Genomic DNA, 23,169 nt, shown 5'->3' on the forward strand with positions numbered 1-23,169 from the left:
GCCTAAGAGTATCTACAGCTATTTTCAGATTTTTTGTTCTATTTTTTTACTGGGCATCTGGCATACCAGCAGAATATGTCCTGGGGAGTGTCCCACCCCCCAACTGACAAATTTTATCACATGTGTTGGATCTCTATGGAAAATCAAGAGGCCATTTTTAATTCCCAGTTCAGCTTTACTGTCAGATATATGTTTGGTTTCATGTGATTATTGATCCAAATCTGCAAGGAAATGAGTGAGAGATTCATCCATCATTTACCAGAGCAAGTGCCAGGACCAGAGGAGAGAGGTGTGGACGATATAATGTATACACTGTATATACAAAAGTACCGTATCTGTACTGTACCTTAGAGGTGCAATTACTTGTCACTAGGACTGTACCCTTAAGGATCTGCTAACTGTACCCTAGCTGTAGGTAAATGTACCTTTCAATATACAGAAATGAACTCTGAGGAACATTTTTGTACCACTGGGGGGGTATGTTTGTACGAGGGCTATGCTTATTTTTCAGATAGTGTACAATATACAATAACATACAAGTAGGACAGCAGGGTGCTAAGTTTAAAGAGACTATGGAAGGAGAAGGAAGGAGAAAAGGGGCTCTGCTGGGGGGCTATGCTCTGTCATTATGGGCTTTGGGCTTTTCTGGGAGACCCTGTGAGGTAAACATCTGGAGCTTCTGGCAGCTGTGTGCAGTTTTCACTGCCCTCCGCAGCTGCCATACCAGGATCATATGGTCAGGATGAACTCTACAATGCACCTGCAGATGGTGGTGTACGTCACAGGTGACATCAGGGTCTTCCTCAGACGTAAGAAGAAGTAAAGGGGCTATGGTGTCACCTGCAAACCTCGTCAATTACTTCCAGTTATTTTCCGTGTTATTTTTGTTATATTTCATATTATATAAAAATTCTATTCAAATACTATTTTGCTCTAATATTTATTTTGTCTTTCTTTTGTTGGCTGATGTTTTTTAGATTATCAGTGCACTGGATCTTTCAAACACGTGGACCAATTTCATACCATTCTTAATAAATAAGTACAGGTTGACAGTTTAACAACACTGCTAGGAAAATTAATTTCTACGTTGAACAAGGGTTCCGTTATTGCTGACCTGCACAAGGACGAGATCTAACTCCAGTTACTCTGCGGAGCTTTTGTGGTACTGCCGAACCATAGGTTTACTGTAACCTGCTGTATTGATCGGGAATTTACTTGTTTAAAGCATTGCCTGTATCAAAATAACAGGGCCCAGAGCTGAGGGAGCCGCCTGCTTGCTATGTGTTATCACACAGCAGCAATGCCTGGTGTGGTCAGATCGAGATGTCAAACAGCGTACAGCAGGAAGTCACATAGTGGGTGACATGAAACCCAAGTTTGAGCAATGGTTTCATTTCACTCTTCTGTGGGGAAAAAAACTGTAAGATCTCTTTGTACACCAGTGTCGTAAGTATTACTTTATATATATTATAAAGTATACATATATACATATATATGTCAAACAATGGATAGCTGCCTTACGTATGTAAAGCGTAATTTTATATATGTGGTTTCAAGATGCAAGGTTTGCTTCTTGTAATTAATTTTTTAAAAACACTATGGAAGTTACTGTGTGTGCTGTTTATGAACATATTGTAAATATATCTCCATTTGCAAGTTTTTTTTAAAGATATACTAGATGTTAAATAAGAAAGTAAGTTGGAATAATTCAGAGCAATAAAATCTGTCTTTAGAAGATATGAACAGCACTGTTACCATAATTAATAATTTCTCTGAAATATTCTCTGAACATATGCTTTTTTTCCTTGAAAACTGGTAGTTTATCTGTCTACTTACATGCAATGTAGAAAACACAAAAGTTTGCAAAAACATAATTCTGAACTTGACTCTTGAAACAAAGAGGAACTGAAAATAAGGTCTTGAGTGCAGATTGTAGCTCTGAGAAAATGGCAGTAGGCAATCACTTATCAGTTCATTCTAACTCATCTTCTTCAGAAGCAGCTACAGGTCCATCATGACCCATATGTGAGAAAATGCCAATAGGGAAGTAATCAGTTTATAAGATAATGCTTTACATCAGGGGTGGCGAACCTGATCCATGCCGGGCCGGTGCAGGTTTTAGGAATGACCTTTCAATCAGCCAATAACAGTGGGTCACCAGGACTTGAGTTGAGAGCCACTGCTTCATTACTGGCTGAATGAGAGGTCACCCCAAAAACCTGCACCGGCCTCCATGGATCAGGTTCCACAACCCTGCTTTACATTAACTGGACCTTCATAATGCCTTTATAATACCTTCATAGAGCATTCAGTGTACCTTCATAATACATTTGTAGAACATTCATAAGCAGCATGGGAATATACTTTATCATTCTAACATAGCTAAATAGCTGTAATGTACATTAATATCAAACATTATATATACAATTATCCATTACAATGCTTGTTATTTTCATATAATCTTTGTTATTAATGTATATTAAAGCTGTTAAAATATGTTAGGATGTTAAGATATACTTACATGCTGCTTATGAATGTTCTATGAATGCATTATGAAGGTGCACTGAATGTACTATGAATGCATAATGAATGTGCAGTTAATGTAAAGCTTTACCATTTATAGCCTTGTATTTGAAAATGAACAGAAATTTATGCCTAGTGCCGAGTCCATTCACATCATGGTACAAATCACATGATTCAGAACAACAAATAGAATCGATTCTGTTGAGAGAAACATATATTGCATCATTGAAATTGAAACATACTGCATTCCTATCTAAAAGTGCTGTGAAAGGAAAGCACAACATAACTATATAATATAATGATGGAAATATGGCTAAAAAAGGTCTTCATACTCATGTTGTGTGATATACACAAAGTTTCCTTATTTATGTCTTTTATCAGCATTAACAAAAGTGTCTAGCGCTTTACATTTTATTGCAGAGCCAATGTGCAATGTAAACAATGATTGATGTGATGCATATAATACCTTCAAAAGACTGGAAGGAGTTTTAAAGTTGATGATGCAAAATTCTTGCTTGTTTGTTAGAGAGATTGTAATTTGACAGTTACATGTGTACTCTGGACTTCAAAGTCTTAAGGTAATGATACAAAGGGAATTTTTTTGAGCAATGTTACTGAGCAACTGCCAACCAGGTGAGACAAAGGGCAACTCATCTGGATGTAGATGACCACAAAAAAATTGCCCACTGCCAATGAAAAGTTTTCAAATAGTAATTTGTTACATAATATCAATGAGAAAGTGCCCAAGCAACACTGGTCAGCTACATCGGTGAGCAGCATTGCACAGCAACACTGGTCAGCTACATCGGTGAGCAGCATTGCCCAGCAGCATTGCCCAGCAACACTGGTCAGCTACATCGGTGAGCAGCATTGCCCAGCAGCATTGGTCAGCAGCATTGCCCAGCAACACTGGTCAGCTACATCAGTGGGCAGCATTGCCCGGCAACATTGCACAAAAAGTTGCCCTATGTATCATCACTCTGTAAACATTACAGTTTACAATTTGAAAGTGGCAGGCCTGTTATAGTTGTTATGGTTCTCAGGTGATGAATTCACCATTGTGGGTTTTTGATATTACACTAACACCTATCATAGATGTTTTAGGTTATACCTTGGCCAACTAGGGATTTGTAGAGATGCTAATTGGCATGGGGCTAACACCAGAATTTCACGTTAGATGCATGCTGAGGCTAATGGAGATAAGGATGTAACATGAACACTTCAAATTGATGCAGTATTTTTTTTGTCACCTAGGAGGTGCTGTGTTTCTTCCAATGGCTAATAAACTGGTGCAGTTGGTCAAAAAGAAAGAAGTGATAGAGGACTTCATGGAGATATTTGAGAAAGGGGCAGAGGCTTTGTCTGAGGCAGTGGGAGAGATGTTCCCTGTTTTCTCCATTGTATCACCCCTTGTGCAGTTAGCCATGGACAATCAGGAGAGCCCGGAGGCAGAATTCATGAAGGAGCAGTTTCAGAAGGTACGTGACCGCCTGGATGTGATCTCTGAAGAGGTAGAGAACATCACCCAGGAGATCAAGAAGAGCGGTGTGGATGCAGCCTACTTCCAGGTGGAGGAGAACCTGACAAGCCAATTTCGTAAATACATGGACATCCTCAACGCCAAGCCCAAGTTCCGTGAGGTGAAGAAGAAGCTCTTTATGGAACATTTTGCAAAGACTAAAGGAGAAACGAACTTAAACACCCTGTATAGAGCTGTGACCGGAGACAACTTCTCCGGTGAGTCGGTGTTGGAGATCACGCTGAAGTATGAAGAAAGAAACCGGAGGTCCATGGAGGACTTCTGTGCACGGTTAAAGAATCTTTTCTTCATTGGACTTGTCGCCCTGGTGGGCCATGCAGCTCTGAAGGATTATAATGAGGAGGAGGAGCTTCTTCGTGATTGGGCTGAGAAAGTGAACCACATTGAGGAGAAGATGAAGGATGTTGTTGAAGACTGCAGGGTTAATTTTGTCAAACAGGCAGAAATTGACATTGGGAAACGTATCCGTACCTGGAAAGGCAGGCCTAACCAGGAGTTAGCTGATGACGCTGTAGGTTTCCTAAAACAAAAGTATGACTGGGTGTCCTGGTCTGTAAGGGTTTATGCTCCCCCTACAGGTTGCTTCTGGAAGCTGATCTATGGCAAGAATTATCGGGGAATCAGTGGGGGGAATCACTTTGTCTTTGACACTGAGCCACATGTGGTGGTGTCCTATAGCCTTGAGCCAAGAAGCTTAGATAAGGAAACTCTTTCGGCCGTCATACAGGGGCAAAAGTGGATAAGGAACAAGGCACAGCTGGCAGAGCGACTGCACGCCAGTCTTCCCGGCTGCCTAGTGCACGTGATTAATCGACACGTAGTGGAAAGATCCAGTTTCCCAGATGACGCCCGGTATCATCAGGATCACAGGAAAACGAATATCTTTATATATTCAGATTAATCATTGCTACAACTCATGTCTTTGACTGAATTTCTCCGTGAGGCACTGCTGTAATTTCTGATGATACACGGCCATATTTAAATGTACTGTACAGTAATTTGACCGACTAAATGCCTTTGGCTACTTAAGAAGGTTGTCAGGTTAGGTCTTCTATTGGAAACCTTAGCCAGGTTGTATGTTACAACAAGGGTTTCCAGCATGTTCCATGCTTTCTGCTCCTCATACTGTAGTTACTGTACTAGTGCCATTTATTGTATTTTTTCATTTTTAGAAATAAGCGTCATGAAATGACTGCAGCTGTGCCTCTGCATGTGGCTTCAAGGGAAATATACATGAATATTAGTCAGTTAGGAATGATCTGGTATACAAATGGACTGTGTTTAATAGTCCTGTTTCATCTTACCTGCTTCAATAGAATCCTGAACAGATAAAACTGTGAAATGAAAAATTGTGTTTCATATTACAGTGGAAAACAAACTGTTTCCATTGTTGTGTTAGTATGTACTAAGTATCTGCTTTATTAAATACAGCTTAGTACCAGGTAGGCAATCTCTTTCAACTGCACAATAGCCTCAATTCTTAGACCAATGGCATAAACAAAGTACTGGTACACTCCTTATCGGGTTTGGTCCAGTTCTGGTCCTAGCTAACATGCTATCCTAGGCGAGCAAAAGAGTATAGATACATTATAGCATTTGTTTGAGCAATATTTGCGTATCAGGCTGCACAACAATGAACTGTTTTTTTTTTGTCTGTGTTTAATGCAGCATGAAACATGACGATGATTGTAAGAAAGTCCAAACGTCTGTGTTTCCATTGTCAGTGCCAGATTCTAAATGAAATTTAAAGACAATGGGGGTTGTTTGACATGGATCAGTGAGCCATTGTTCAGTCACTGTTTTTGTGCCTTGATTGCAAATGAAACGTAAAGATAATGGGGGCCATTTGAGGTGGATCAGTAAGCCGCTGTTTGCTCACTGTTGTTATGCGAGTCTGCTGAACGCTACACTTCCACATCAGTTGAAGTTAATGATGGTTTGCAGGAGTGGAGCGTCAGGGAAGTCCATGGCCACGATGCCATAGCGCCTGGGCTTTCCTGCCCTGAGCACGAGGTGGTCTAAGAGCCGGGCATTAATGTGCCGAGCCACGGAAATCGGATAGGCGAAGATCCCGGCTCCACTTGAATAAGTGAGGAACATCTGGGCCTTGTTCCCAGCCTCAGCGGCTGCCAAGTGCTTGTGCACGGTCTCCCACTTTGCTGGCAAGTGAAAAAATGTCGGCACCTGCAGGATAAAAGCAGTAGGTGCAAGTCAGCTCTGATCTTCGCTGGAGTTCAGGAGATTGGAGCATGTATTAGTAGCCGTTCATTTACGAGAGATTAATTTCAATTTGTCACTGTTTTGTACAATAAAATGCAGCACTCTGCAGAAGTCTTAAACAGTCAAAGAAAATGATGTCTAAATGATCTTCACGATTTTATATGTCTGTCAAAATGTGTCATATTCAAAACCTCTCTTAAAGTAACCAATGTATTTGGCACAACTATGCATTTTGACTCGATCACTAGCATAGGATGTTTGGCTAATGAATACCTAATTTAATTAAGTTAATTAAGAGAGCTGGTGGTGAAATGTAACAGATATGTGGAATGACTGAGGTGCCCCTGAGGAGAGGTTTGGGAACCGAAGTAGTGTTCTTACAGCTATCCAGCTATGGTTCCTTCTCTGTCCTGAGAAGAAAAGAAATTCTTATTTTTTTATTGTTACTGTTAATTTGCACAAGTTTTAATGATATCTTTGAACATTTTCTTTGATTGTCTTTAACAGTACTTTTCTTGACTTTTTCACAATACAGACCCTCCTCAGGTTACGATCGTCTGTGGTACGATATTTCGACTTTTACTATTGGGAAATGTTTCTTCACTTTCAGTACATTATTCAACAAACTGCGTGAGATATTCAACACTTTATTATAAAATAGGCTTTGTGTTAATGATTTTGCTCAACTGTAGGCTAATGTAAGTGTTCTAAGCATGTTTAAGGTAGGCTAGTCTAGGTTATGATGTTTGTTAGGTTATTATAATGCATTTTAGCCTTACGATATTTCCGCCTTACGATATTTCCGCCTCACGATATTTCCGCCTTACGATAATTTTGCCTTACGATAATTTTGCCTTACGATATTTCCGCCTTCCGATGTTTTCACCTTACGATAGCGTTATTGGAATGTAACCCCGTCATAACCCAGGGAGTGTCTGTACTATATATTTGTGCAATATTGCTGCATTTACCTACAGACATACATGGGAACTGAAATGCAGGTGTTACCTACATGTCCACAGAAGAAGTCTCCGCAGTTATTTAAATGGCATGTTTACTGCTATATAATTATAAATGTGAACGCAGCTCCTTAATGACATTTACTCTTCATTTCTGTTGGTGTCTGTAGAACATCCAAACCCCAGACCTTTACCTTCCACTCGTCAGCGATGTCCAGGGATCCATAACGCATGCCGAGGTCTGGGCCAATGAAATCCTGCAGGACAATGAGTTTCCCGCGGGCCTGTGTCATAGTTGGCACCAGACGGCTGTGCCAAAGCAGGTCCCAGTGGGCATAGCGGTGGATGTAGCTGACCACCGACCCATAGATGTCATTCGTTTCACTGAATTCCTCCTTGAGTCGCATCAGTACGGCCTCAGTAGGCCTCTCATGGAGAAACGCAGCCACGTCTTCAAGAACATCACCAAAGTGAGCCCGCTGGTATACCACACCATGGTGGATGGTGAGATTGCCCTTAACATGACGGACCCGCACGTCCAGGAAACGCACGCCAGCCCGCAGCTGTAAGGCCAGGGGCCAGGACTGGCACCGAATCGGGGCTCCGCCGTACCGCGCCATGGTGTTGTGGCTGCCGGGGAGTGTGACCTCAGACAGGGGGCGGCTGTCAGGGACTGACGCCATCCATGCAGGGTTGAGTAACCCGGGGGCTGGGGTGTCATCAAAATCTCGCCGTTGGGTCACTGCCATGTAAGTCAGGCTCAGCACTCTTAGACCAACCATGCAACAGGAGCAGCAAGACCGGGAATAAAGTCAATGAAGGACACCGCTCCATCTTCTTCTTATAAAGTACCAGTAACTACCACATATGGGAAGCAAGAGCTGGTAATTTGAATAGAAAGTCTTACCCTGCAAACACAAAAATGCCCTTGGCCAAATTCTCCATGGATATTTTGTTGTTTGTGGCTTTAACGCCTCTCAAAACCACTGGAGACAGTGAAAACCAGTGTAAATGCATAGCACATTTTATTACACTGTTTTGGGGCTACATTTGTTCAATATTCACAACTGGAAAGAAAATTTTACACTCAGTATTACCAAAGGTCTAAATATCTGGGTCCCAGACGTGTGAGGCAACAGTGCTAACCACTGCACCACCATGCCGCCCCCATTAATAAATCTATTTTTTTATTTCAGTTCTGCTACTTCTACATTAATTTCCAACACAACGCATGGAATAGGTTATAAGAAGTAGACAAAGTTAGGTAACATTAATTGAGTAATTAAAGAAAGAAATCAGTCTATGCAAAATAAGATTAAACAGAGAAACTGTGAGATATATAAACAGCTTTGAGCGTTAATGTACTTACCCGATTTATGACGTCCACACTGTGGTGCAGTAGGTGCTGGGATTTTGGGGATGGCGGATAATGTTGATGCAGCAGTTCCTGTGGGCGTCCGTGGGGCTCTGGCAGCTGTGCGCAAGGACAATGTGGCTCCCCGTGTCACACCACTGTGCCAGACCTGCCCTTTCACACACCACGCTGCTATAAAGACCCCAAAAACCTTTGCCTTTTCATTCTAACATTCTGTGCCAGTTGTCGGGAATAATGAGGAAGTCCAACAATGTGCTGAGTGGTACCTATTGTGTACTATTTAAATAATGGTTCAAAAAGCCAGTTGTAAATGTAATTTACCTTTCATTGAAACTTTGTTAAGTTAATAATCTTATTCTTATAAGACAGTATGCAGACATTTGTAAACTCTCTCTATCTACAATAATAATGACACTCACACATTTTATTAAAATTTGTGACTGCAGTCAAAAAAATTTAAATGCCGAAAAAACTTGTATTTTGTTTGGGTACTTATGGTTAAGGTTAGGCCTGGGTAGGGGTTAAGATTATCATTGATAGGATTAGAGTTTTGCCAATAGAAATGAATGGATGGTATCCACAAAGATATGAATAGAGGTCTCTGTGTGTGTATGTGTGTGTGTTGTTAAACTAGACAAGAAAAAATTAAACAGCAAGGTGATACGAACTGGCCAGTAGCTTGTTTCTTTGGTTACAGCCTCATCCACAATACTTTGCGGCGCTAAGGTTGGCCCTCATTTGGTCATAAGGCACAATTAACTGTTCAGAAATGTATCGGCTGATTTCCTACTAAATGTGACTCATTCTTCCAGTGCTCAAACCACATTATACTGCAGCTTCCTGACAAATATTATCGCTATTCTATTCTATATATAAGTGTCAAAATTGAAACTTATCTTTGTAGTCATAACATGATAGTTGTTAAAGTAATGCAGGATATATACTGCACACAGTGTTTACCATGGAGATCTGATAAATACTTGATGTAATATTAACCTATGCAATATACCCTAATCTGCCTCTCTCTCTTGATTATGGTACCACTGTTAAATTATACCAAACAATCTACTAATTGTAACCTTGATCTGGTATCTCTCATGTGAACATGTATCAATGGATCTCTTTAAGACTTGCTGAAGGAAAACCAGTAAACAGTACCACATGACACAGGGTTATGTTAGGCTATGGCTTGAGCAGAGTATAGGCACATTATGCCGAGGGGGGAAAACAAAAGCACAGCGTTTCACCTCATACCTTTATGCAATCAAATTTAAATGACGAAAGAAAATGTTATGTCCTTGCCCTTATTTTTTTCGTGAGGTACTACAGGGTGTGATGTACATATTTTGTTTATACTGCATAGTTTTATTTTCAGTAATGACACATTTCAGGGAATTGCTACCAGCCGAATTATTTGAGGAGCAGCACCGTGTATCAATCGGTAGCAGTTACCTTCCGTTTCTTGATAGACATCACCCAGTTCGAAAACACAAGGTTAAAATGGTGTCGAAAGCTGTTTACGCTTCCGAAATCCATGGGAAAAAAGTTTTTACATTTTGATTTCATTTTCCATTAATGAAGTGTTGGGATGGTAAAAAGCGCACCCGATGTCATCTTAAAGCAATGTTCTCTTTAAGTAACATCAGGACAGGGCCATGTGTAGTATAACAGAGAGAACGCATGTCAATAACGCAACTTGTTTACCATTAAGAAAAACAACATTAAATATTAAATTTTTCAGTTGATAAGCGATTAGAAGCCCTAAATCAAAAATTATTCTTATTAATAGCCCTCTTGTATACATAGCAAATAGATTCGTGGTGCAGGAAGAATGCATTAATAAACTGTATTTGACAGGCCCATTTTACAAATTTCGTCAGCAGGGAAACATCATATTGGTTTCGGTTCGGTTCTGGTTTCCTGAGTTGGTTGGTTCAATACCGCAACTTGTGCAACATAATATTATAGATCAGGTTTCTTCTGTCATATTCCTTCATACATATTTATATTAGCTTAGGTTTATTTACGGATTTACGTGACTGAGATCTAACTTTATGGTCTTTCTTTTGTCTTCACGTGGTTTTCACGTGAATACCTGTTATTTGGTGGTGCCAGTTTGGAAACCTACAAATATCCACTGGAGGTTAAGCAAACTATCCTACTTTCTTTTTTAGAAACTTACATTTCCGATATTTTCCGCAAACAAGCTATCCTCTCTTTCATACAATAATAATGCTGACCTCGGCTGTGTGGCATAGATGTAATCCGATGCTTCTTTTTTTCACGAAAATACATATACCATCTGGGGGAATTTACAAATGAAAGGTAAAAATTAATATTTTAAGCAGATACATAACGTGACGTGGGCGTCCACTTTAACGTTGAAATGCTATGGCACTAATCCCATGTAGCCAATTAGGTTTGTGCTTTGCGTCACTTCCTCCTCTTGTGCTCCTATATGGTCGATGGGCGTGGCAATCGAGAGAGCGGACGGTGAAATGGTTGCAGGTTTGGCCGACTCATAGGAAGTGAGATTACACTCTTCAAAATAGGTAAATTTCGAGTCCAGTACTGGATTCTACTCGAAGCGTTCATGCATTTGTCTACCTGCGTGAAGTGAACGTTTTTTGTAATTAATAACTGGACGTTTTTGCAGCTCTCCTGCGAACTACGTAGGTACTAACCAAAGAATAATACGATCCCGAGCCACTTTGAATGAAATATTTATTCAGGTTGTATTTCTGTATGGAATCACTAATTAAGTAGCTAAGTAATGCATTATTTTATAACGGAACCAATGGTTAATTACTCTATTTTAATTTCCCGTTCTATAATCTTTTGCGGGTCTGTCGTCGAGTGACGTACTTGGGGAAAAATCAGCCCAGCTAATCTGGCTGAACCTAAACATGTCTTGTAAAGAAAAACATCGAGCCCGATTAAACAGAACCTAACAGGCAATTACATATTGAAATTAATAGCACCGTAGTCTTTGGTTCTAAGTTCTATAGTGGGATAATTTCTGCTTCCGAGGTAAAGCTGAAACTCGGAAAGCCTGGATGAACTATATGTTTGTGCCAGTAGTTCTTCCACCTACATAGACTAACAGTATTTCAGCAGGTGGTGCAAGTGATGAGTGCTGGTTTCTGGCGAATTTCCGGAGCATTTAAATATGTGTGTATAATATCTGCTTAATAAATGTTGCAAACTGATGTAAATCGGTATTTTTCATGTTTTTTTCCGTGGGTCTGTTACGTATACGGGGGTTTTCCATTAGTGGAACCTGTTATATAATGAGCAGTTTCAATGCTATATTTTATGTTGAACGAAGAAATAGACACACATTTGTCTTCCACGTGTTAAATTGGTCACACTTTTAAATTTTAAAGCAATGCGGGCCTCTGTTGTTTCCTTGATTCCTTTAAGATTGGACTGAGTCTTTCATACTGAATTAGTGGCATACCTGGAAATTATGGTCTCCTGACAAAATGTGACATTGGGCCCTCTCATCCGATGTTATGTTTTCAAGGGCCTCTGTCAAGTATGAATCTGCCAGGTATCCATGCCCATCCAACGCCCCTGTACTTAATTAATACATACTAAATATACGAAGTAGAGCTGTACAATGTTAAATGTTAATACCGACACCGCATGTTATTTGCTCATGGGAGTTTTACACAAATGTTCTGCAAGCAGAATGAAGAATCATTGGTTCAGAGAGAGAACCAATCAGATTGCAGAGGTGGTGGGTCCAGCCAATCAGATGTCTTCCTCCGGCCTCTAGTTTTTTTTGCACCCACCTCCTCTACAATCCGATTGGTTATTTCTGTCAACCAATCATTTTTGTTCTGCCCTCAGAACATTTTTGTACAAGTAAAACCATGAGCATGTCATTCAGATGTAATTGTCACATCGCAAGGACTGGGATAGTCAACTGGGTTGAGGTTATCAATAAGTTTCTGTAAAACATTTTTATTCATTCACTTAGCAAGCTTTGCTGTTTTAATGCTTGTTCTTTTTAAGATTATCTATTATATGTCAGTGTAAACTTTACCACCGGTGCTTTTACATAACCGTCTGGATCCAATCAGAATCATTTTCATCTGTTTCGGTCTCACTCATAGATAGTGTGGCGCGTTTGTGATAAATTTAACAACATAAGTGAGGAGCAGAAGTGGTTACTAAAAAACATTCATCTACCGCTGTATGAAAATATTTTGGATTTCATAGAGACGACACTGAGTAAAAGCGAGTGATTTATCATCACTGCTTTGTCTGTTGGCACAACTCGTGGCAACACCACCAACTTATTTGACATTTATCTTACAAATACTTATCGCAAAAATTTAAAATATCACCACGTGATGTTTTTCAAATATCCTACATTCCTAATATGAAGCATTTTATTTGTTTTTATTAAACAGAATTGAAATAACTTTGTTTTCCTTTTAGGCACGAAAAACCGGCAGCCATGGCTGATGCAGAAAAAATTAAAATGACCGCAGCCAAAGTTCTGGGTTGTGTGGAAAAGGTGTCTTCGTTTGCATCCTCCATCGACCCCCTTTTCGGCATCGTCAGCACCCTGGTAGGTGTGGCACGCAAGGGCCTGGTGGGCGAGGAGGCCCACGCCCTGGAGAAGGACTTCCAAGCCGTCCACAGCAAACTGCAGAGCATCTCTGCCCAGAATCAGCAGGTGCTGCAGCAGATCCGCATCAATGAGGTCAACGAGATCTTTAGCAAATACGAAGAGTACATTAAGCACCAGTACGCGGCTTTCAATGATATGGTGGAGAGGGTTACGAAGGACCCAGATAGCGCTCGTCACTACATGAGCAAGTTTGAGAATATCTACGAGAGGGACAAGGGCGAGATGAGCCTGGACGTCTACTACCGTGGCGTGGTTGGTGCCCCGACGGCCTTCGGCAGACCCCTGCTGCGGGTGTACCAGGAGCACTGCAACTTCGACCGGGGGGTGATGGAGCGTCGCTGCTCCCACCTTGGCCACCTCTTCCACATCGGCCTCATCGCGCTCATGGGTTACACGGCCGTCACCGAAGACGACGAAGACGAGGTCCGGGAGAAGTGGACCCAGCGTGTGGCAGAAATCCAAGCCAAAATGGAGGAGGCCTTGGCCCAGTGTCAGAGAGCATCATGAGGGTCATAGCAGATTGGTCCAGTGAGGGAACCCTGGCCATAATCTTAATATTGTTTTTAAATTGGAGATCCGAGAAAAAGCTCCCTTCAAATGGACCAAATTTGGGAAAAGGAAGCCAAAACGGTCATTCTATTAGCCTCAGGTTAATTATAATGAGTGTATATATACATATATATATAATATTTAATACCCAGCACTTCTGCTTCACATTATTTTTGATGAATGAATTACAGAATAATTTTCAAACTGTGACAGACACCATTTTGTTTCCCGTAAGTTGTGCCTAATTGCATCTTGACCACTTTACAACATGTTGGTGTAATTGCACTTTATTTTGCTAAAGTTTACTTTTATTACCATGATATTACTGCTTTGGCTGCCTTGAGCTAAAATATCATTTTCCAATAAATCATATGAAAACCGAACTTTAAGAATTGTTTGTTTCTTCCTCCATTATACCGTTTAATACAAAAAAATGTGTATATAATGAGTACATAGGTATTTCGCGTCTTTATTAGCTCCTGTAGAACAACAAGTAGATCATTGCAATAACGATGGAAAGGGTTGTGGGTTCAAATCCCAGGGTGCACGTGTAAATTGTAGCCCTCCTTTCTACTGTAAATCACTTTGGGTAAATGCAGGCAGATTAATGAGTAAATCTTTAGTTCAAATTCAAAACGCGATGCCCATGTAATTCTCTCTTTGCAAAAATACAGGTGCAAGATGAACGTGTTTAATAAAATCAATTTTAATATGAAGTTTTTAAAATATTTTTTAAAGTATTTCAAGATTTCTTTAAAGATTTTGTTGGAAGTCACTCATTCTGTGTGGTTGTAGGTTTAAATCTCACCCATACGTCAGCCTGTTTTCCATGTAGTGCCCTGATATGGACTGATATGTTATTCGCTGTATAGCCTGCCTTGCGCATACCAATACCTGCAATAAGCCCTCTGTGATCCTGCATTCCTTGGAAAAGGAATGTATGGTGAGATATTTTTGTGGTGCCATTAGAGTTTTTCCGCAATTTTCTTTTGCATGACACCCACATTTCTATTGTTCAGGAAGTAGGACGGCATCAGAGACACTGACCTCACATTTAATTAGGTTTTGGTTAAGGCTGTGCCTGCATGGGCAACAATGCCCCCCCCCCTCCATGCTTTTGTGAAGGTCACCTCTGGGCTAGTCTTTCCACTGCATCTGGTGAGGTAACCCACCGTGTATTACAGAATATTAATGATAGGGAATGCTCACAGAAATACGTAAATATGTGTAACTTAACATGCTATGCTAATTCAAAAGAAATGGCAAATAAAATTTTAACTACCGCCTTGTTGAGTATAGCCAACATAAAACAAGTGCTTTATACACTTTTTATAAATCACATTATTCCGATTACCGGTTTTTGCTTAAGCTTTCAAAGGGATGTATTTCACTAGTAAAATTCAAATGAGAATGCAAACAGGAATACAATCTCGGGTTTGTGTAAGTATACAGGTTTTATGGCCATATTCTTACATGAAACCAGATCTTGCTGCAAAACTGAGAATCTTAGGCTGCCTAATACTTTTGTCCAAATTAATGGTTCGAGAAGTAATGGTTTCGAATGAATAGACGATGACGGCTATGGAATAGACGGTGTGCCATGTGTGATAAATCTGACTATTTCAGTACATGAAAAAGGGGAACTAAAGAACTGCGTCAGTACCCATTCCTCATTTTTTTCAGCTTCGTGAAAATGAAGTCAAAATATGTTAAATTATACGGGGAAATGTCTTGACCTATTACACGCCCTGCGTACGGCAGTATTTTTGGCCTACCTGGGTACCTGTAGCGATTTTGCCACCGCTGAGGTTTGTGGGAAATTGAGTTTGAGAAGAGCTGCATGAAGATTGAGACGGCGCACCTGCTCTGTTTCTCCGAGTAAAACTGTTCATTAAATATATAGTTCTTCGCCACTGTTAATTTCGGTGACGTATTAGACTGTGGAAACCTGTTATAACATTTGATATTTTTGCCTATTAAGACACTGAACAAATTTATATGGTTCATAGTTTTCTTTTAATTACCTATTGTTCTACCTAACCAGATGACCACTGTATATCGGATGCATCCTGATAGCAGTACAGGTAGTCATTATAGTTACTATAGCATTAAAATAATTGTAAATGCGACATAAAGAATTATTAATAATTACAGAATTCCTTATGACAGTTGCTCAATTCCACCACGCGATGGCAGTAAAATACACATCAAACGCAATTCTTGCATCCGTTTCTCTGTTCAGGGTCGCGGAGGGGAGTTGGAGCCTATCCCAGACAGCAGAGGGTACCCTTGACACTCAAAATGAAACCTTTTGAATATTATTTTCCAAAACGAAACAAGGTTATATCTGCTTACAACAAGTAATGTCTACTTAATGTAGCCTATATTATACTCCTGTATCCCACGGAAATTCAGGCAAATGAAATGGGGGGAACAGGGGGTTACTTGTTAGCATGCTATGTCTACGTACCTTTTTCTCACGTGTTGCACGTTCAATAGTATAGCACATGTATTATGCACCCTTTCAGGCATAGTAAGGAGAATGGCAGCAGGCCCTGTCCACCTCTTGTAATTTAGAGATGAGGGCGATTTCAGAAAACGCGGGGACAGCAAAGTCATTGACAGCAGTTTATGGATTACAGTCCAGTAAATGATTTTAAATAGAAACATTAGGTTGTGGGCCATTATATTAACATTCTGTCCTGATAAACTAGAAACACTGATATTGTGTTCGAACATGTTTGTTCTTGACGTGTGATGCTATAACCGATTTATATATACCGACAGTTTTCACTGTTGAAAGTTTTTCTGGCTCTGAACGATTAAAAAAATGTATACCTGATTTTCTCTTGCTGACTGTTTTTTAATTTTTGCACCCACACGCCCCTCTCGCGCTTGCTGATGGATGATAAGAGACGTCACACTGCACGTGACACATCTGTGCTCGCCTTCCCATCCGTCACGTTCTGGCCCCCTGCTCTTTTTCCGTTTCTTCGCACGAGCCCGGGCCTGAAGCCCCGAATGATTTGTTTAAATGAGATGCTTTAATTTCCACGCGCTCAGTCTGTGAACCCTCGGACACACCCTCCGGGCTAAAAGATGTCTTAGCGACGTAGAGAAGTTCCTAGGGACGCAAAAGCACAGCAGCACTACACTCCGATTGAGTTATAAAGATTACCCTTTGTGGCAAAGATGCTACCCCCATAGTTAAGTAAACCCATCAGAAAATGCATAAACAAAGGTAAGAAAAAAACAAAAAATATATATAACGGCATAAAAACAAAGTTCAACTATAATGTATTTTGATAATTTGTCTAAATTTAAAGAAGCATTAAAAAAACATACAAGTTTATAATGGTCAGCGCCTCTTCCAGCTAGTAATTCTTGATGAGAATGATAAGACTATGTTTAAATTCTGTTATGTTTCACTTTTATGCATGGGCTGTTTAATATATTAGATTAAATGGACTGGCATAATACTGTGTTTCTGTACATTGAAAGAAAATCTGTCGATATTATTTAGTATTTAATGCACAGATATCTGAGTTAGTATGTTAGGGCGGGCAGGCAATCAGTTATATGTCCATCCTGTTCTTCCCAATGACAGGCGAGGCAGAGATGCTATTACTCCTTCATCAGAGTGATGCATCGACCGACTCGACAGACTAACCCAATAAAGACCATTAAAACATTTGCTCAGTGACACACACAATCGGATACATCATGACCTTCAAGCTGCTGTTTTTTTGTCGTCGGTTTGAGACACTTTTGTGGAGGCGCATCTTAAAGTACATCCTAAAGCATGTCTTACCGCTGAGTTATTCTATTTAAATATTCATGACATTGCTGTGTTGTTAGAATACTGAATAATAAATAATCTGAGTAATAATTAATTAGGACAAATCATTTGTTGTAGTGGAACCAGGAAGCAGAGAGGGCAGAAGAACCATTTTATTTTCAAGCTGAAATGAATACACATGACAGAAACCAAAATGAATACACATGCAGTTCTTCCATACTCTTCCATACTCCACCCGGCTGGCTCCCATGTTCCCTGAAAGTTCCACCAGTCTAATTCAAGTATATATAGCTGCAGCTGGGAGCCGAGTGTCGAGTAGGAGGGGCAATGTCAAGTGGGAGGGGCAATGTTAAGTGGGAGGGGTGATGCGGAGTAGGAGGGGCAATGTTGAGTGGGAGAGGCGATGTGGAGTAGGAGGGGAAATGTCAAGTGGGAGGGGCAATGTTAAGTGGGAGGGGCGATGCAGAGTAGGAGAGGCAATGTTAAGTGGGAGGGGTGATGTGGAGTAGGAGGGGCAATGGCAAGTGGGAGGGGCGATGCGGAGTAGGAGGGGCAATGTCAAGTGGGAGGGGAAATGTCAAGTAGGAGGGGTATATAACGAAGGGTAGGAGGATTTTATAATGAGAGTTAGGGTTCAGATTAGGGTTGGGATTACAGTTAGGGTATCAGATGATAACAGCTATCTGCTCCTCCCACTCGACATTCAGCTCCTAGTTGCAGTGCTATTCCTTTCATCCTATTGGCCATAGCTACATTTTAATAACAGGGTTTTTAATCACCACAGCAACCAAAACAGGCCTCCTGCCAGGTCATGGTAATAGATTGGACAATCACCCTTCTGACCACCAGTGAACCACTGTATTTCACTGATGGATCATTTATTTAGAACCTGTTGAAATATAGTGTCTGTTTAATCTGTTTTCCGTAATTCACTGCGGTGGAGTTTGATGTCATCCAGATAGAAACTCCCAACCGCAGTATTGCGAGGGCAGTAGGGTAAGCAATGTTCCTACTGTCTTCATAGGCTTGATTGACCTATAATGAAATACTAACCAAGACATTTTAATGTATTGATTATCATACCTGCCTTGTTCATTGTGCTGCCTGGGACAGAATCCAGATCCCCTGTGAGAGATTGGAAGGTAGCATTAACATTTATATAAAATACTAGTGAGTAACTAGTATGTGTATGTTTTTTAATCAATATAAATAGCTTCAAGTAATTTTGCACAAGGTATTTCTAGAAGAATATTCAGATGGAGTCAGAATAGAACCAAAACTCTAGTTACTAATGGAAAAATCATGTGAGCTGCTGTCTTCCTGCATTTCCGTATATAATGTGAATTCAGAATACTGGTGTTACCAGAATACATCTGTGTTTCAGTCCCCACCCCCTGTCTCATGCAGTGAAGGATGGAGGCGATTCAGGGGAGGTGGGGCGTGTTCTACACCAACCCTAAGGGGCTGCGCATCTTTTTGGTACTGAAGAGCCTAAGCAGTGTTGAGCTTAATTCATCCATACTTTCATCTCTGTCTGTTTTCTAGGACTGCTCCCTTTTCGCCTGCGAAAGAAGGTAAATCACATCCTTTTCTCATTCTTTTTGCGGATTATCAGCAAGTCAGTTGAACCTTTAAAAATCGGGGAACAAAAAGAAAGACAAAAAAGGGACAGATTCCGCGCATGCGATGCTCGTAACGTGCATTTCTGTTATTCTGCTAAACCAGCACGGGCTGTCCATTGGGAGCTGCTGTTACTGTGGTGGAGTGGTTAAAAAAACACATGAGCTTGTGGTTTGGGAACAGAGGTGAGATGTATCATTTGTGAGAGAAAAAAAAGGTTAATGAGTCATAAATTGTGATTCTAATTCAGATTTTGCAGGTATTGACCAATATGTTATTTTGCGGTATTTGTACAGGTTTTTCGACACGCTGGCAAACTGCAGCGATCAATCATTTGTTAGTGTTGTGTCAGAAAGGCTGAGATGGTGCTGATCTGCAGACTGGCTGTCTAACCAAGGAGACGTTGCTCCTGTAAACATACGTGCTTTGTTAAATGAAACGCTTTGATATAGCATCCTGAATTTGTATAATCAATTATAATCTAGTTAATTATAAATAAATATAAGTATCAATAAATAATTATGACATAATGTGCAGTTTTGTCAGTGGCGTAGAAAGGTGTGTTACTGATGAAGGATACGTCTATGGATCAGGCCTGTAGCCAGAAATAAATTTTGGGGGGGGGGGGGTGTACGACAATGCCAGCGATTGGTTTGTAAATTTACTAGCTGGCAACATGCCTGTTCAGGAGGAAACAAATTTCTGGGTGGGGTTATAAACCCAATGATTTTAATAAGTGGTGTACCTGAAAAATCTAAAAATGTAAGTTGTGTTTTACACCATATTCTCTGTACAGCTGCTGCATTATATGAACATATAATCTAAAATATAGTTAAAGCATTATGGTAATGGATGTAGTGCTATTGTGTTTCTTACTGGATGGGATGTACTTAAGATAGAGTACCTTTTTCTTTTGCAGTTCACCTTGTTTGGATGTTCTGAGGAAAAGGGGAAAAAATGAACAACTTAGAAGAATGGCTTGTGGAGAACAAAAGCAAGATTGAAAAGGGGGTGGAGCTTGTAGGAGAGGGGTGCGAAGTGCTGGCGGCTACTGTGGGGAAACTCCACCCACTCCTGGAAGCCGTCTTTAGGGCCGCCGCCCAGATAATCCACAGCCCGGGAAGCGCAGAGAGTCGGTACCTGACTGAGCAGTTCCGGAGCCTGGACCAGAAGCTCGCCGGCGTTAGCCAGGAGGTAGACAGCATTACCCGGGAATTACAGCGGGTCTCCATGAACAAGCAGAACTTCGACTACGAGGCCCAGATGATCAGCCAGTATGAGAAGTTCCAGGACTTCGTCAACGCAACTGAGTTCCAGCAGAAGAAGATGGAGAAGTTCCTCCGCCATTTTGAGAACACTGGGGCTGACCTGAATCTGGATGCCATATATGGTGCAGTAACTGGAAGCTCCGGGGAGCCCCTGCTGGAGACAGTGCTGGCTACAGAGCAAAGAAGCCGCAGGGCTGTGGAGGCTTTCTGCTCGGGGCTGAAGAAGCTTTTCATCATGGGCATCATCGCGGTTATGGGCCATGCCGCCCTAAAGCAGGGCGAGGTGGGCGAGGCACTGGTGAGCAAGTGGCAAGAGAGGATGGAGGAGGTGGAGAGGCGCATGAAGGCCGCTGTGGATGACTGTAAGGAGAATTTTGCTGTGCAGGCTAAGATGGATGTTGAGCACCACCTACTGGATAAGGAGGGTAGTGTCAACCGCAAATTCATCGAGCCCCTCCTAACCTTTCTAGGTAAAAAGTACGACTGGGTGGCTTGGTCTGTCCTTGTTTTTAAACACAAGGAGCATTTTCCATTGCAGCAGTTGGCTGGGAAGGAATACCTTGGCATCAGTGGCAGCAACAATTTCTTTGACATTGTGACCAAGGATAACATCAGGATGTTGGTCTCCTTCAGTGTGGAGCCTGTGCCCATCGACAAAAGCCAGATCCAGGAACAGATCGAGGGGCAGCCGCTGAAGGGGAAAATGGCAGATGTGGCTCAGTCGCTCAGTGACCGCCTACCCAACTGTGCTGTTTACGCAATTAGCAGAACCAAGTCAGCAGCTGAGTCCAACACCTTTCCTGATGACTGCTACTATTATGAAAGTCACAAAAAAGCACATTTCTGCATCCACTCCAAATAGCCCTTAACAATGGAATTCATTACCTGGTTACCAGGTACAGTCACCTCTTCACATTAGTGGGGGTAAAGGATGGAAGATCCCTGCAAAGGTGAATATTTGTGAAGAATACTTAGCTGCATCATTAAAAACAGCTAAATTAATGGCACTGAAAAGTTACTGAGAGAAACACGAGGTTCCACAGTCACAGTTAACGCATGAGATTGGCTCCTGAGACAGATGCTAACTTTTCAAATACCTTTCAAAATTAAAGATATAGTATGCAGTTACAATATCAAATATTAAATAAAATGGATATTTACATATTATATGCTTTCATGCGATCCAAATCATTTTCAGTATTGTTCATATCCTTTTGGCTCACACGTCATGCAGAAATATTCTGGCTAACTCGTGAATATCCGAATCAAATTCACGAATCTGGGAGGTGACTGTATGAAGTTTTTCTTTAGATAAAACGGACACTAATTTGGACATTGTTTCTCATCATGTATCTATATGCATTGTGTAAGCCCATTTGGACAGTGTTATGCTTAGAGTTTATCAGCAAGGATTATGATGCAAAAGATGTCACCTGTATAAGCAAGATGCAATTCACACTAATGTTTGGGCTGAATGAGTAGAGAAAACAGGAATCTGTCTTGTTCCGTTTTTGGATCAACCCCTGCAGTAACTATTAATGCATTATTGATGGATGGATGGATGGATGGATGGATGGATGGATGGATGGATGGATGGATGGATGATGCTAATCTATAGAGACACATCCAAACCTGCTATTTGTCTGCCGTTTGTCAGCTGCAAAATATCTAATTCTATATTACCATGGACGCCTTTCACTTCATAAACCAAATTAAGCAAGTTTACACACAAATTATTGTTGTAATGTGCTTTAAACTATGAAATCTGCTATTTGCCATTAATGATCACAAAGGTGCATTATAAAAGTCAATAGAGAACTGATTGTTGTTAGCGTATTTTAATTGTCAGTAATATAATTGATGTTGCATCTGTCTACGTGTGTCATGTACTGTCTTTTCTGCAGGTTATATCTTATTCTTTGGCTTTTTATGTTAAATATCCATCAATAACTGAAGTACTATGGTTTAGAGTAAAATAATAATACAACATTTCAGTTTCATGTGTAGGTACCAGGTTAGAATATTACATGTTTCAGAGTTATGGATGATTTTACGGTGATTTTAAGACACCCCCATTTCAAGAAGTTACTAACAAGGCGACATCATCCATGTAACATGCCAGGGGTGGTGATGTGTTCAACGAGTATCGATAAGTTCATTACGTCATTACAATAAATGTGAGGCTTGTAACACTAAGATGTTACAGATGGCAATTTATGTTGCAAACGCTGCACATGTCACGCAGATCTTGCACGCTTGTATGACACCACGCCAAACCCAAAAATAAGAAAAATGTGGACTGGTTGTGTTAATGTGTCTAGATATATACGGCTAATAACACGGAAGCAAAGCACCAAGAGCTGTAATGGGTAGCTGGAAGTGGCCGGTTAATGTAATGGTGTATGTGCATCCCCCGGCATCAAATGAAAAGTAAGAATCTGCTTCCACTTTGTCCATTGATGTGTCTCTGTCCAAACACAATCAATTCTGATATCAAGCCTTTTAGTGTTATATATCTCACACTGCCCACTTACAGTCAACAACTGGCAAAGTCAGTCAGCTCTCTCTTCTTGGAGATTATGGATCTGTAATAGATATCGATGTGAGTTTCAGGCACTTTCCATTCATTTTCTTTGGTTTAACTGTGTTTTTCTTCATGTTCTGACGTGAA

The 23,169-nt window shown here is 40.7% G+C and overlaps 4 protein-coding genes across 15 annotated transcripts; 3 read left to right on the forward strand and 1 right to left on the reverse strand.

Annotated features, from left to right (window-relative positions):
* Positions 1-1,074: 1,074 nt before the first annotated feature.
* On the forward strand, positions 1,075-6,833 carry LOC125718824 (protein rapunzel-like). 2 transcript variants are annotated; one of them, XM_048992947.1, is made up of 2 exons: positions 1,075-1,446; positions 3,942-6,833. In XM_048992947.1, the coding sequence occupies exon 2, from the start codon at positions 3,948-3,950 to the stop codon at positions 4,962-4,964; it is 1,017 nt and encodes a 338-aa protein (XP_048848904.1). In that variant the 5' UTR covers positions 1,075-1,446; positions 3,942-3,947; the 3' UTR covers positions 4,965-6,833. The 2 variants fall into 2 exon arrangements, with proteins under 2 accessions (XP_048848904.1, XP_048848903.1); XM_048992946.1 differs by having other exon boundaries at positions 1,161-1,446; positions 3,778-6,833.
* Positions 5,981-11,044, reverse strand: si:dkey-266f7.9 (uncharacterized protein LOC100006223 homolog). 9 transcript variants are annotated; one of them, XM_048992943.1, is made up of 6 exons: positions 10,070-11,025; positions 8,612-8,765; positions 8,150-8,228; positions 7,437-8,010; positions 6,665-6,693; positions 6,120-6,247 (listed from the first exon to the last, which is right to left on the reverse strand). In XM_048992943.1, the coding sequence occupies exons 1-5, from the start codon at positions 10,181-10,183 to the stop codon at positions 6,667-6,669; spliced, it is 948 nt and encodes a 315-aa protein (XP_048848900.1). In that variant the 5' UTR covers positions 10,184-11,025; the 3' UTR covers positions 6,120-6,247; positions 6,665-6,666. The 9 variants fall into 9 exon arrangements, with proteins under 9 accessions (XP_048848895.1, XP_048848894.1, XP_048848893.1 ...); XM_048992938.1 differs by lacking the exon at positions 6,665-6,693 and having other exon boundaries at positions 5,981-6,247; positions 8,612-8,716; positions 10,858-11,044; XM_048992937.1 differs by lacking the exon at positions 6,665-6,693 and having other exon boundaries at positions 5,981-6,247; positions 8,612-8,770; positions 10,858-11,044.
* A 30-nt stretch (positions 11,045-11,074) lies between these two features.
* Positions 11,075-14,194, forward strand: LOC125718825 (protein rapunzel-like). 2 transcript variants are annotated; one of them, XM_048992948.1, is made up of 2 exons: positions 11,075-11,169; positions 13,067-14,194. In XM_048992948.1, exon 2 carries the CDS (start codon positions 13,086-13,088, stop codon positions 13,767-13,769), a length of 684 nt encoding a protein of 227 aa, XP_048848905.1. In that variant the 5' UTR covers positions 11,075-11,169; positions 13,067-13,085; the 3' UTR covers positions 13,770-14,194. The 2 variants fall into 2 exon arrangements, with proteins under 2 accessions (XP_048848905.1, XP_048848906.1); XM_048992949.1 differs by having other exon boundaries at positions 11,112-11,289.
* A 4,888-nt stretch (positions 14,195-19,082) lies between these two features.
* LOC125718585 (uncharacterized) lies at positions 19,083-22,843 on the forward strand. Of its 2 annotated transcripts, none has more exons than XM_048992456.1 (2): positions 19,083-19,184; positions 20,150-22,843. In XM_048992456.1, the coding sequence occupies exon 2, from the start codon at positions 20,188-20,190 to the stop codon at positions 21,358-21,360; it is 1,173 nt and encodes a 390-aa protein (XP_048848413.1). In that variant the 5' UTR covers positions 19,083-19,184; positions 20,150-20,187; the 3' UTR covers positions 21,361-22,843. The 2 variants fall into 2 exon arrangements, with proteins under 2 accessions (XP_048848413.1, XP_048848414.1); XM_048992457.1 differs by lacking the exon at positions 19,083-19,184 and adding an exon at positions 19,393-19,415.
* Positions 22,844-23,169: the final 326 nt, after the last annotated feature.

This window comes from Brienomyrus brachyistius, chromosome 23 (genome assembly GCF_023856365.1).
Source record: "Brienomyrus brachyistius isolate T26 chromosome 23, BBRACH_0.4, whole genome shotgun sequence".
NCBI lineage: Eukaryota > Metazoa > Chordata > Actinopteri > Osteoglossiformes > Mormyridae > Brienomyrus > Brienomyrus brachyistius.